General features: G+C 47.7%; 1 protein-coding gene across 2 annotated transcripts in view; it reads right to left on the bottom strand.

Annotated features, from left to right (window-relative positions):
- The window catches only part of stab1 (stabilin 1), a 44729-nt gene that overhangs the window by 14884 nt on the left and 16456 nt on the right, over window positions 1-13389 (bottom strand). For both annotated transcript variants that reach the window (XM_061786429.1, XM_061786428.1), the window contains 30 exons: window positions 13294-13389; window positions 13046-13093; window positions 12807-12940; window positions 12476-12587; window positions 12236-12313; window positions 11960-12061; window positions 11313-11417; window positions 11030-11164; window positions 10814-10942; window positions 10456-10509; window positions 9026-9139; window positions 8109-8304; window positions 7566-7661; window positions 7395-7440; window positions 6577-6650; window positions 6120-6245; window positions 5921-5994; window positions 5200-5271; window positions 4988-5107; window positions 4860-4907; window positions 4085-4165; window positions 3651-3797; window positions 2889-3017; window positions 2304-2363; window positions 1948-2124; window positions 1786-1875; window positions 1451-1597; window positions 501-557; window positions 248-425; window positions 1-24 (listed from right to left, as the gene is read on the bottom strand). The exon at window positions 1-24 is cut by the window's left edge and continues 126 nt beyond it. In XM_061786429.1, coding sequence (XP_061642413.1) covers window positions 1-24; window positions 248-425; window positions 501-557; window positions 1451-1597; window positions 1786-1875; window positions 1948-2124; window positions 2304-2363; window positions 2889-3017; window positions 3651-3797; window positions 4085-4165; window positions 4860-4907; window positions 4988-5107; window positions 5200-5271; window positions 5921-5994; window positions 6120-6245; window positions 6577-6650; window positions 7395-7440; window positions 7566-7661; window positions 8109-8304; window positions 9026-9139; window positions 10456-10509; window positions 10814-10942; window positions 11030-11164; window positions 11313-11417; window positions 11960-12061; window positions 12236-12313; window positions 12476-12587; window positions 12807-12940; window positions 13046-13093; window positions 13294-13389 — 3049 coding nt within the window. The remainder of the gene's footprint in view (window positions 25-247; window positions 426-500; window positions 558-1450; window positions 1598-1785; window positions 1876-1947; window positions 2125-2303; window positions 2364-2888; window positions 3018-3650; window positions 3798-4084; window positions 4166-4859; window positions 4908-4987; window positions 5108-5199; window positions 5272-5920; window positions 5995-6119; window positions 6246-6576; window positions 6651-7394; window positions 7441-7565; window positions 7662-8108; window positions 8305-9025; window positions 9140-10455; window positions 10510-10813; window positions 10943-11029; window positions 11165-11312; window positions 11418-11959; window positions 12062-12235; window positions 12314-12475; window positions 12588-12806; window positions 12941-13045; window positions 13094-13293) is intronic.

A 13389-nucleotide genomic window follows, 5' to 3' on the forward strand; every position in this document is an offset into this window, starting at 1 on the left:
GTGACTTGACGCCGCCTGGGCACACTGGAGAGACAGAGAAGCGCGTCCATTATTTCAACATATCGATAGCGGATTTCGAAAGTGTGCATCCCAATATCCTGGCATTAGACGAGGGGTGTGCAGACTTTTGAAACCCACAAAATACACTTTTTCTGACCTTTTCTCTCATGTTAAATTATGTGCCTTGGCTCAATTTGGTTAACACGGAGTTTTTGTGTTGTGTTCATCAGTCCGGGTTCTCCCTCACCCTGACAGTCTCGGCCGTAGTGGTTTTTGCAGCACTTCTGGATCCAGCCCGGAAAGCTGCACACTCGCTTGCAGCCGAAGGTCCTGAGCGGACCGAGTGGGTTGCCCAGGTCCGCAGACCAGCGCTTGTAGCTCAGCGCGTACTTGGTGCGAGCTCTCAAGCAGCTCTCCACGTGGCCCTGAAACACGCTACGCTTCACTTCCTCCATTTTGTGGCTTGAAACCGAAAACCGAAGGGGGCGGGGGTGTCTTACCGTGTCCTGGTGTCGGATGGGACAGGGCGGAGGGAAGAGACAGCGGCCACAGCGGCCCTGTTTGGACACACACGCGCGAGTGAGGATCTTACACAGATTAATCACAGGTGGCAAAAGTATTCACACTTTCCACTTTGTTATGTTTTTGAGTTTTAATGTAGGACTTTTGTTCTTATTTTATTTAGTTTAATTTGTAATGTGCCTTACTGTAGACCTTCAGACCACAGTGGAATTATGACATCAAAATTAAAAAAAGATGCTAGGCACCGAGTACTTCTATGGAGGGGGAGGGGCGACTCATGCTGTGCGCTGCTCGCATCAGCGTGGCCCCGTTTTAGCCCCGCCCCCAACAAAATCTGCACAACTGACATGGCAAAGAAAGAGTTTTAAGCTACATTATTTCTCAACGATTCAATACAAAATTGTTCTCAGTCTTTGCACGTTTTCAACACTTTTGTCTTTAGAAACAAAACACGAAAAGACTCGTGGGTCTTACAAACAGATACCAATACTTTCTACTCCTTACTTCATCAAAATAGGTCCAACTACGACTTTTTCTAAGCTCTTACAGATGATGGAGTTCCCGAATACTGTATCTAATTTGAGAAAACTAAAACAAAACATTTTTGTTGTTGTTGCTACCATTAGCTAAATTTGCATTTGTTGTTAGTCATTTCACAATGTTAGCAAATTTGTATTTGTTTCGTTTTTTGTTTTTGTTTTTAGTGGCATCATTAGACCTATTTTGGGGGGCTTGGGGGCCGGGGTCCACTGTAATTGACAAGCTAGTTAGTAGCAGTGTTGGATTTTCTGTTCTCAGCTGAAGAAAATCGGCCGGCGCGCATGTGTCATGAACCCGACGATGATTTTGCATTCACGCCCGACGCGTGTACTTTGGCCAGCTGTGAGATTACTCGACACCGTGATGCTGACGTGTTTGCGGTACTGACATAGGTGGTCCTGTTCTCGAGGCTGTCGCAGTGCGCCCCCAAGCCGGGAGGCTCCAGCAGCCGGTCGATGCCGTAGGCCACGCCCTCGTCGAAGCTCAGGTAGCGCTCGACCACCTTGGCTGCGTTTTCGTTGATCAATATGTCGCCCTGCGTCAACACAAACGCGCGGAGAAGGCGTGACAAGACACTCACGGGGATTTGGACAGACAGAAAACAATTTGGAAAGTGAAAGCAGACGGCCACGATAAGGATCCCGTTGCAAAATAGCATCACCGCGGCACACGTCAGACAACAACTGTTACCATAGCGACACTGTGTTGCGTGTGTGTTCTCACCACCACGGTCTTGTCACAGCTATACTTGATTCTTGATCCGTGCATGGTGCGGAAGGACGAGTATTTAGTCGGCTGGCTGACACTCAGAACCTACACACGCACGGCCAAAGGTGTTATGGCGTCCGAGCGGGCATTTTGCCAAATTGGCGCTGCGTCCGTTACCTTGGCGCTGCGTATGATGTGCGCTTTGACGGTGGCGGCCAGCTCCTCCTGGTGGTCGGGACTGAAGAGCCAGCGCCGCCTTTCGGGGGCCAGCGAGCCGAGCGCCCGCTCGCTGGGCCAGAACATCGTGAACGGCCGGTGGATGGACGACTGCAGCGCCGGAAGCAGGCCGGCGCGCTGCGCGCACACAAAAGACGCAAGGGACAACTAACGCGCGCGCCGTTGCGTGGCGTGGATGATGGATAGATAGATAGATGCGCAAGCCAGCAACACAGGTCGAAAGTCGTGCCGATGCTCAATGGTTGGATGATGGACGGATGAGCCAATAGAACAGGATGATGTCATCACAGATTTACCTCCACTAGTTGGTAGAAGCTGCTGTAGCCGTAAAATTGAGCAGCTGCAGTGAAGTTCATCTGTTAGAGAAAAAGAATGGAAGAAAGAAAAGCTTAAATATGATATCTTATTTCTTTGTTGGTGGTCTCGAACGCCGTTGGAGCATTTATTCAATATCCAACTTAAGGTCCATGTAATAGTATGCTCTTTGCCTTAACTAGCAAGACAACTCAGTGCACTAGTAGAACGACTGCGTGTAACAAGTAACTTCTCTTTCCCACGCCGCGATATTATGTGCGATATAAACACGAGCAAAAAATTCTGCAATGCACTGAATCCGCAATAGGTGAACTGCGATATGGCGAGGGAACACGGTAGCGTATTTGCGGTTGCACGTGCCAGAAAGGAAAGCGGCGGTATCGATGAGTAGACGCACAGAAGGAGCAGAAGCAAAAGCCCAAATTCATTTGTGGCCCACGTGGGAAACTCTGATGTCGTTGTCTTGATCGTGGGCACAAAGAGCAAACAAGTACGTGCACCTCCGGCCGGATGTCTACGGGATAAATGCCCCGAGGGCTTTGCTTAGCGGTGCGGAGTAGCGCCACCTTCTGGACGCGCTGTTTTCTGTTCAGCGGGTAGGGAGTGAGCATGGTGCTGAGGTGGTGGATGACGCCGTTGGACGTGGTGTAGTCGCTCTTCACGATCCGAGAAGCGTTGTTGATCCACACCGAGCCCTGTCACGCACGCACGCAAGCACACGCACACACACGGACGGTCGGTCGTCGGGCTGCACGGTTCATCGAATTTTAATCGGGATCGCCAAGTTGGCTTTCACGATTAAACGAGCCGATTTTTGACATTTAAAATTCATATGAAAAGTGCTTCATTTGCAGCACTGCGCGCCAGCCGCAAGGGGCCGAACATGTTATTGTTATTATTATATATTCTTATTATCTATCATTGATACTTTTTTAAAGATTCATTTTGCACTGAAAACTGACATATTGTTTGTTAAAAGGTAGTGCAACAGAAATGATTTTTCCCTAACATGAGAAATAATCGTGATTACAATATTGATCAAAATAATCGCGGTGATTATTTTGGCCATAATCGTGTTTGGCCGCTTGCGCTCTTTTGGAGCGAGCAGCATTCCTCACATTGCTTCCTCCTTCCACGCGAAGCGACGCTGTCAGCAGCTGAGTCAGCAAAACGTAAGTGTGTGTGTTTGTAGTTTTGTGTCTTTGTTTGTGTGCAGTGTTTGGGAATGTGTGTGTGTGTTTGTGAATGTGTGTGTTTATGCATGCACGTCTGTGTGTGTTCTTGTAGGTATGTGTGTGTGTGTGTGTGTGAAATAGAGAGCGCGAGACCTGCCGCAGACTGAATTTCAGCACGTATCCAGACGTGGAGACGGCCTGCCGGGTGTTTTGAAGGTCGCTCAAAGTCAACTTCTCGCAGGCGACGACGTGGTACCGCACAAGATCGTTGAGACGCCCGAATAGCTTCCACTCATTAACCTGCGCACGCACGCACGCACACACACATGAATACGCAAAAAAACACACACAGACATGCCCACACACCCAAACATACAAAAGATACACACACATGCACAGCAAAAGTGTCAAAATACTGATTTGGATTTGGAACCCAAATGAGAGCGCGACCTCTGAGTTCCAGTGCCCTAAAGGTCGTCAAATTTGAACTTGAGCAGCTTTTTGGGCGACTAAATAACTTATGGCTTGTCTGACGACCTCGGAGGCCAACGCGAGAAACTAGAGATCGCTTCGTGGATCGTACGCACGGTGGAATACATTTCGCTGTCGTCCACGGGGGCGAAGACGGTGAACGGCCCGTCGCCGTAAAGACTCCGAGCGTCTGACTCCTGCAAAACAAAGACACAAAAAAAAAAAAAACTGAACAAAAAGGCAAACAATATGAGCACCTTTTTGTCATTTAAAAAAATGTTTCAATATTTTTTAAATATAAAGTGGTACCTTGACATTAACTTGCTCCGTGACCAGCTTAAATGAAATCGCTCTTCCCCATTGAAATGAATTGAAATGCCTTTAATCCGTTCCAGCCCCAAACACTGCTACAGATTTTTTTATGTTCTGTGTTTTTAATAAAGAGAAAATGTACTTTATTGTATGAGAAAACATAACAAATATAAAGCTGAAAGTCACAACAACTGTGGGCCTTTAAGAGGCGTGGCCAAGTGAGTGGCGTCAGGAACGTGGCCGGCTATTCTATGGGAGAGCGTCTAGATGTGAGCTGTGGCCTACATCAGCGCCCATTTTGTATTTGTCCCATTTAATCAACAACTGAAATTGCATCGGCAAACGTGGCTCTCCTTGCCCACATGCGAGGGCATCACAGTATCTGACTTGCGCCATTTTTGATGTACTTCACCCTACATTTTTGTTTCAGATAAGCCATTCGGCTCAGTGGTTTTTGTGTGTGTGTGTGTGTGTTCGTTTCAGCTCGGGACACAAAGCAGAAAAGCAACACCAAAAAATGAAGTTCGGTGAACTTGTGTGTCAAGGTCCCACTGTATTTTTTTTTGTCACTGAACTCACAGAGAGCATGTAGTGGAACAAAGCGTTCTCGGGGTTTCTGAACACCTCCTGTGTGGCGACCACGACAAAAAAGGGACAATGTTATTGTGATGGAGGCAGGGCGCGCTGTCGTGGGTCATGTGACTCACGGCATTGGTGTTTCCCCGGCAATCGATGCCGTCGCCCACGTGGTCTCGGAGGCACGTGCAGTTCCTCTGGCCCAGACCCAAATACTCACAGCGGGCGTACTTGCTGCAGCCGCCGTTGTTCTGCACGCACACAAACGGACATTTCACGAAGACACGGATGATGTACAGTGGCGGTATCGTAAGTGGCAAACGATATGTGACGGAACACGTACGGTTCTGCAAGGGTTTCTCGGGAAACAGAACCTGCCGGTCCCTTGGAAGCCCACCTGACACCTGCACGCCACCTGCACGGGGGGGGGGGGGGGGGGGGGGGGGGGGGAAGCCGACCCAAAAACGGCAATCAAGTCTTCAGTCAGGCTAACCTACATTTTTTTTTTTTTTTTTTTTCCCCCTCCACCTGGGCAAAGTATCAGACAGACGTACATAAATACACTATTGTACTGGAGATTCAGCTTCTCTCTGACCTTGTCAGTACGGCAGTAATATTAGTCGTTCTTTGCGGAGGATAAAGAATATGTGCTGTGAGTGTTGTTGTATTACCTGTCTACGTGTTGCTTAAAGGCACCGCCATATAGATGCTAATTGTTAGTCTGTGCGCCTATGGAGTTTCCCACTGCATGTTAGCATTAAGCTAGTGGAGCCTACGTGGTTGTTTTAAATACACAACTGTTTTATGTTTAGTTGAGCAAAACAAAAATATTTTTAAAAAATCAGCCGATCTAAAAAAAAAACCAAAAAAAACCCAACTCTTAAGTTGGGTCGCTTGTATCTCAAGGCGCCACTGTAAATGTTTCTGGAAAGGTCAAGTTAGACACGTTCGTCTTCAAAGGACCGAATGTAAATGAGTCAAAAGCTCATTCCTGCCCGTGATTGGACGGTTCACTGATTGACAAATGACGCCAGCTAGCGTGAATAAATGAGGCGCGGTCTTACGGTGTCGGGTCCCGTTCTGATGCAGTCGGCCGACTTGTGGCAGCCTCCGTTGTTGACCAGGCAGCCGTCCGCCTCTGAAAAAGGTTACGCGAGGTCAAATCCAGCCGACCTGTAAGCTTCATCCGGAAAGTCAACGCCAATATCCCAAACCTTTTGTGAGTATTCCTCACGTCCTCTCAAAGTATGTGGATGCGCTTACCCAGGCAGACCACGCCGTCGCCCGCGTAGCCCTTGTTGCACTTGCAGGTGTGCATGCCCGCCGACACTTTGAAACAGGTGGCGAACTTCGAGCAGCCGCCGTTCGACAGGCCGCACGGGTCCACCTCTGCGCGGGGACACACACCATCAGCGGGAAAAGGTAGTAGAAGTCGGAGGACGTCATAGGAGTAGACGTAATAAAAGGTAGTAGTAGTACAAGCGGTGGAAGAAGTACAACAAGTAGTTGAAGCAGAACAAGTAGTAAAAGTAGAAGTTAAATTAGAAGTAGAAAAATAAAAAAGGCGTAGAAGTGGCAGGAATAGAAGTACAAACTGTAGCAGAAGTAGTAGGAGGAATAAAGGTAGAAGAAGAAGAAGTAGACGTAAAGGTAGTAGAAGTAGAGGAAGTAATAGAAGTAGAAGTTGTAAAAGAAGAAGTACTGCAGTAGAGTGCGTTACCTTTACAGACGGTGCCGTTGCCTTGGTATCCGGCGACGCAGACGCAGGCGGTTCCCTGCGGCCCCGAGATGCAGCTGCGCCGCACGACGACAACGACAACGTGTCGCGTTTAAAGCCGTCCGACTTTGCATTTCCAGCCAACGGCACAACGCAAGCACTCACATTCACACCGCAACACAATGTGGAGTCCTTCGTGGGCTTGCGGCTTTGCGGGAGGAAGCCCCGAGGACTCTGGCAAAAATGCAAACTCGCAGCCCAGATTCGAACCCTCGAACTCAAACTGTGAGGTGGGTGGGTTAACCAGAACCAGAACCAGAATCATCTTTATTTGCCAAGTATGTCCAAAAAACACACAAGGAATTTGTCTCCGGTCGTTGGAGCCGCTCTAGTACGACAACAGAACACTTTGGAGACATAAAGACATTAACAAAAAAATAGTCACTGAGCAATAAAGGGTTGCTCGTTATCTGGTAATGCCGGCACATTTATTTTTTTTTTTGACAAAAGGCCTCTAGCACGAAGAGCAGAACTTCTACCACTCTTCCACATCGCGGCACCATTTTAAACAAACGATACCTTTACGTATACAGCGAACACCCGCAGATTCACCTACTTGCGGATTCTTTCCAATTTATTTTGGTTTTTTTGGGGGGGCAATCCCCAAAGCGCTTATTGGCGCTTTATTCGGTTCGTGTGATGCAGCCGCACTTTCATTTGCCATTTTCTAATGGGTTTGATGCCAGATCACCGGCAAAATGGCGGCAAATACATACGCACACGCACACACACAAACACACGCACATATCAATAGAACCTACTTGGCGTTCTCAGCACACACTCCTCCGCAGGCGTCGTCCTTGATCTCTGCCACACACGCACACAGATGATGGGCGGTTACATATATTCAGTTGGTAGGTAGGTGTGTGTGTGTGTGTGTGTGTGTGTATGCATGCCTCGCGTGTGTGTGTGTGTGTGTGTGCATGCCTCACCAATGGAGCACGAGGCTCCCTTCCAGCCTTTGTGACACACACACCTGCCATTTCCTGACAAGCCATCGTCACACTTCCCGTGGTCGCACGCACACCCTGCAATACGCACGCACACACAGGCAGTGAGACAATCATAAACACGCAAACATCCAAACGTTCACACATACGTGCGCACGACACATGCACACACAGATACACAGGCAGACACACACACGGTTATTGCTCGCTGTTGGTGTTCTCCATGACGTGTCAGTCACGCGTCTTCAAAAGGTGACTAATAGTTTTCTTTCGTTTCACTTTTACAGTACGTGACGGTGCTTCACTTATTTTTACACTTGTGTGACACTTGTTAAAGGGTGCGCACGTGTGTCTCTCGCTCTGTGCGCGTGTTCATGTGTGTGTGTCATAGTATGCTGTGTGTGTTGCAAACTTCGTTGTATATTGTACAATGACAACAAAGATTCTCACTCGAATTCTGATGCGTGTGTATGCGCACGTCTGTTTTACTCTTTGCATGTGTGTGTGAGTGTGTGCGCTCCTCACTGGAAGTGCAGTTGACGCCGTAACGTCCCGGCTCGCAGTCCTCGCAGGCGGTGCCATGGAAACCCTCGTAGCAGCGGCACTCCCCGTTGCCACGGAGACCGTCCTGACACTGACCGTGATTGGAGCACCAGCTGCCCACGTCCCCGGGGCATTTGTAGCACTCGTGGCCGTAGTAACCGCGGCAACAGGACTGATGCTGCGGGGACACGTCGGGAGGCTTCAGAGTCACAAACCCCAGGCCATGATGTCAAAGCAATAGCGGTCAAATGCTAACATGTTAGCATTTGATCAACCCTCCTTTGAAATGGCGCATGATGTCATATCCTTCACCAGTTGCATTCATGCTTTCTCGACTCAGATTGTCATCTCGCTATGTGTTAGCATACTAACTGTTAGCATTTTATTCACTCCAGTGTGAAATATGACCCAACTCCAGGGCATGATGTGAAATTCTTATCGAGCTGTCTTAGCGCCAACTTTAATCGGGTCCCTGTCTTGCTAACAGCATGTTAGCAGTTGATCAGTCCTCGTAAACTCCCCGGTATGCCTCCAAATCCTATCAATCTTTGAATACTGAAGTTGTTCTGTAATAGCATTCCAATTGTTAGCTTGTTAGCATTTTTCAATTTGTCATTTGAATCTGACAGAATCTCAAGTTGCTATATGTTAGCATACCGGCTATTAGCATTTCATCACTTCTCATTTGCAATAGCAGCCGAGGACGGCATGAGGTGAAATTGTTTTTTTTGGTTCTCAGTTTGCTATCTCGCAATGTGTTAGCATACCAACGGATAGCATGTAAGCATGCACCTCATCTCAGTAGGCTTGAGCATTCCCACAGCTGTCCATTGAGGCACATGATGCTCCAACGCAGGTTCTTAGCATGCTAGCTGTTAGCAGTAAGTAATGGTGGCTACCTTGGCGACCTGCAGACATTTGATCACGCAGCCTGGCATGGACTTCCTCCGGGATCCCACGCGCGTTCTGTATCGACAGTTGGGCTTCATGTTCTCCGGGAACTGCATTTTGATCTGAGGTAAGACAAAGACACCAAACGCATTGCCACAGACACACACGCGGCAGAATTAGAATCTTTGTCATTGTCATTATACGAAGTACAAGGAACGTTTGATTCATGCACACATACAGGCGGTCGGCACGACATGACATTGCATTTTCAGAATAAGCGGTTGATGCATTAGAGCAGGGGTGTCAAACGCAATATTTTTGTTCTGGTCGGAATGTGACCCCATATGAATGTGCAGTCATGGAAATCATTATCAGACCGCCCTTGTTTCTTCAGTTACTTGCTCATTTTTAATGCCTCCCAAACTGAAGGTAAATTTGTTCGTACCAGTGTGATAATCACAACAAAAGTAGCTCATAAGAGTTTATTTGAAGAGCTGATATCGCGCCATTTTCTATGGTTTTCTTGATAATACCCAAATTCACTGGGAATACAATTAAGCTTAAGCTGGTCAAATATCACGGAACCAGCTGCATTTTTGTTGTGCTCGTATTCTTTGGGTAATGTAGCTTTAGTGGTACCACACGTTAAAATGAACAAGAAATTAAAGAAACAAAGTGTGGTTTCATATTTTATTTCTATGACTATGATTGTCTCATATTGTTACATACACTAGTATTGAAATCAGAAGCCAGTTTAAAAAAAAAATAATTTTCAACTATTATTCAACTTATTGTAAATGGGTGCTTAAAAGTGACGACAATTTGCAATTTTGGTATTTTAGCAAAAACACATGAAGTGGACGCACTTTTGCGGGCTACATAAAATGCTGCAGCGGATCCGATGTGGCCCCCGGGCCTTGAGTTTGACACCTGTGCACGAGTGCTGGGGGAAGGTTAAAGTTAACGCTCGCAGGATCTGAGCTGTCTGCGTGATTGCAACCCCCATCCCCGCCATGTTCTGTGTTGGTTCCTCATATTGTCCCTTTGTCGTGCTCCCTCGTTCCTTCTTTTTTGTAATCGGTAACTTAGTCAGCAAAGCCTTATTATACAAATAAGGCGCGTTTGCGTGTTTAGTGTGGGGGAAATATTACGAGCACTGTGCAAAGACAAACAAACTTCCATTGAAGGTTATGAGTCTCATTCTGAGTTCTCCTTGTTTTTATTCAAATGAGGCGGTGCTCCAAGGTAAAGGTTAAACTAGCCTATTGTTACATTTATATTGTTAATGAAAGATTCGAGCCAAAGGAGAGTGCTGGCACGCACGCACACACATTCTTGTTGCTTCCTGTTGGTGTTCTATATGAGGCGCCAGTCATGCACCCTGGAAGGGCGAGTAGTTGTGGTTTTCCTACATTTCACTTCTATGCGACAGACTCACCGGCTTGTATCTGTTGATGCAGCGGGGCGTTGCGTCACAGGCGGTACACCGGCCCTAATGAAGTGCAACCACACAGAGGGAAAATGCTGTGACAAAGACAAAATGATCAGCGCAATACACGGACGGATGCCGTGCAAATCTACTCGGCTTGTCGAGGGTCACTTTTATGTCATTTGATCAATGACAGCAAATACATTACCCATATAAAATCAAAGTGGCATTAAAAAAAATTGCGAAATTCGATTTTTTTTTTTTTTTTTTTTAAATGGTCTTTATCATTAAATGATATTAATGATATTAAATGATATTAAAATGAGCCATATCTTAGCATAGCACCTGCTAGCACGTTGGCACTTACGTTGACTTGCACGATGATCTCCTGGCTGCATCTGTTACGGCGCACCGTGAGGACCCGCGGGATGACCATGATGACGCCGTACTGCGTCTCGGTGAAGGCGCTGTCCAGCGGGACGTCGTTCACCAACGTCTGAAGGCGCCAACAACAACAAAAAAGATCCACTCATACTCACGACGATGGCAAAGTCCCAGAATGTCGGCGAAGGTTTTGTGTTACCCGGTTGTCGGTGTCCAGGTGGAACTGGACCTGGTAGTCGGCGCCCAGCCGGGTGCTCTTGAGCACGCCGTCGTAGAGTTGGTCCGGGAAGAGCAGCTGGCCGCCAATCACGTGATACTTGAAGACGTCGGCGTCCTGCGTTTGTTAGCGTGTTAGCATGTGATTGATTCTCATTTGTTGCCATCTTGCTTTATCGTACTACGTACTGTACGTACAGTATATTAGCAGACTAACTGCTCCCACGTTAAGGTTTGTATAAATTGTCACTGGGCAGGCGACGTACCAGCTGCGTGGAGTTGGTATCGCTGAGGTACTGGCGGACGGCGGCGTCGGTGGGCAGCAGAAGGGTGAACGGCGTCTGCTCGACTTCCTCCGACAGGTTGTACGTCTGCCGCCGAGAAGTTAAGTGCGGATAAGAGGCACGGGCACAACCCACGCGCACACACAGCAGACAAACAAAAACACACGTCACACAACACGTACACTAAACAAACACAAACAACACAGAGCATACATACAACACACATGCAACTACAAACATATACAAGAAGCATACACACACACACACACAACACATACACATACATGCACTCTCACCGACAACAAGGCAGACAGATACACACGCCACACAAAAAGCACACACACACAGACATCGCATACACACACAAATAGAAACACACACACAATGCACATAACGGATACCAACACATTTGCACAAGCACACACGCACACACACACATCACACACATACAGGCAGAGCACACAAATACACAAAACACAAACATTAGCACGCACACACACAACATATAAGCATGTAAATAAACACACCACATGCATGTTTAACATTGTGCACACACAATACACACAAAACATATATACACACAGACACACACACACACACACACACACACAGCCAGGCATCTCACCCACCAGAGCGAACTGACGGAACAGAGTGAAGTTCGGCGAGGCCTCCAGGAAGGCCGTCAGTGTGGGAGGCTCGGGCGGGAGCTCCGACCGCGACGGAAACAGAACCTGAAAACACGCCGATCACGTTAGCATCTGATCAGTTCTCATTTCAAATACTGCGGTATCCGAATACGTTACATCCTCCATCTTGCTTATTGGATTCAGGTTGCTATCTTGCATTATGTTAGGCTATGAACTGTTAGCACGCTAGCATTTCAATCAGTTCTAAAGTCGTCTCACCTTGTCGATGACGTGGATGTAGCCGTTGATTGCCGGCTGGTTGCGGGTGACGATGGCGGCGTCGCCGATAAGAATTCCCTGCAACGACAATACGAAACCGTAACGCACCGCCGACGTGAAACCCGCAGCCGAGATTGGAACCCCAGACTTTGGAACTGTGAGACGGACTCTCTAACCGCTCGTCCGCCGTTCTGCGAATTAAATAATCAATATTAATAATTAAAATGACTAGCGTGCTACCTTGCTGCTATTCCTGATCTCCCATTGGGTAGGCGTGTTCATGGAGGCTAGCTTGCGGCCAATCATTGCCTCCATGTCTTCCATGGAGTAAATGCCTGGCAGGAAGTGACCCCTGGAAGCAGGAAGTCACACAGAAAGTTGCTAATGTGTGTGTGTAAGAGTGCATGTTTGTGCATTTTTTTTGTGTGTTTGCATGCATCGGTGTCTATGTTTGTGTTTGTTCGTGTGTTTGTGTACAAGTGTATATAGTTGTGTTTGGTTTTGTGAGTTTGTTTGTGAATGCAAGTGTTAGTGTGTGTCCGCGTGTATGTGCGTGCGTGTGTCGACGCACCGTAGGAAGTGCGGGAGGCGGTGTTTCGTGTTCCAGAAGGTGACCTCGGCGTCGCTCATATTCCGAAGCACCGCTCTGGTCGGGACCAGCACGGTCAGGTTGCCGCTGAGGTCGTCGGCGGCGTGAGGGTACCTCTATGAGCGCGCGCGCGCACACGACACAGACACACAAACGCGTGAATGATCACGTGGTCAAATGCTCGCGTGATGTCATTTGAAGATGACACAGTGCTTACACACATGAATCATGAAGTACAGGCTGCTCAGCAGGGGGTTCATGTCCAGCTCCTACACACACACACACAAACACACACATTGTTTCCAGGCAATCTTTCACACGTCATACTTTGAATATTTCCAACTCTCATGCAAGTGTACAAAGAGTGAACCGCCATGTAATAAAACTAAAAACAAGTCAAATTGCTCGTATCAGAACGAATACACACAATAAACAGGAACAGACAGAATTGCAATTGTAAAGTTTGGACCTCCATCAAGGTTCCGTAGCAGGTGATTCCGCCTCCCTCGTAGCCGTCAGGACACGTGCACGTGCGGTTGCCGTCCTCAGTCTGCTCGCACTTTGC

Source organism: Phyllopteryx taeniolatus, chromosome 9 (assembly GCF_024500385.1).
Source record: "Phyllopteryx taeniolatus isolate TA_2022b chromosome 9, UOR_Ptae_1.2, whole genome shotgun sequence".
In the NCBI taxonomy this organism is placed as follows: domain Eukaryota; kingdom Metazoa; phylum Chordata; class Actinopteri; order Syngnathiformes; family Syngnathidae; genus Phyllopteryx; species Phyllopteryx taeniolatus.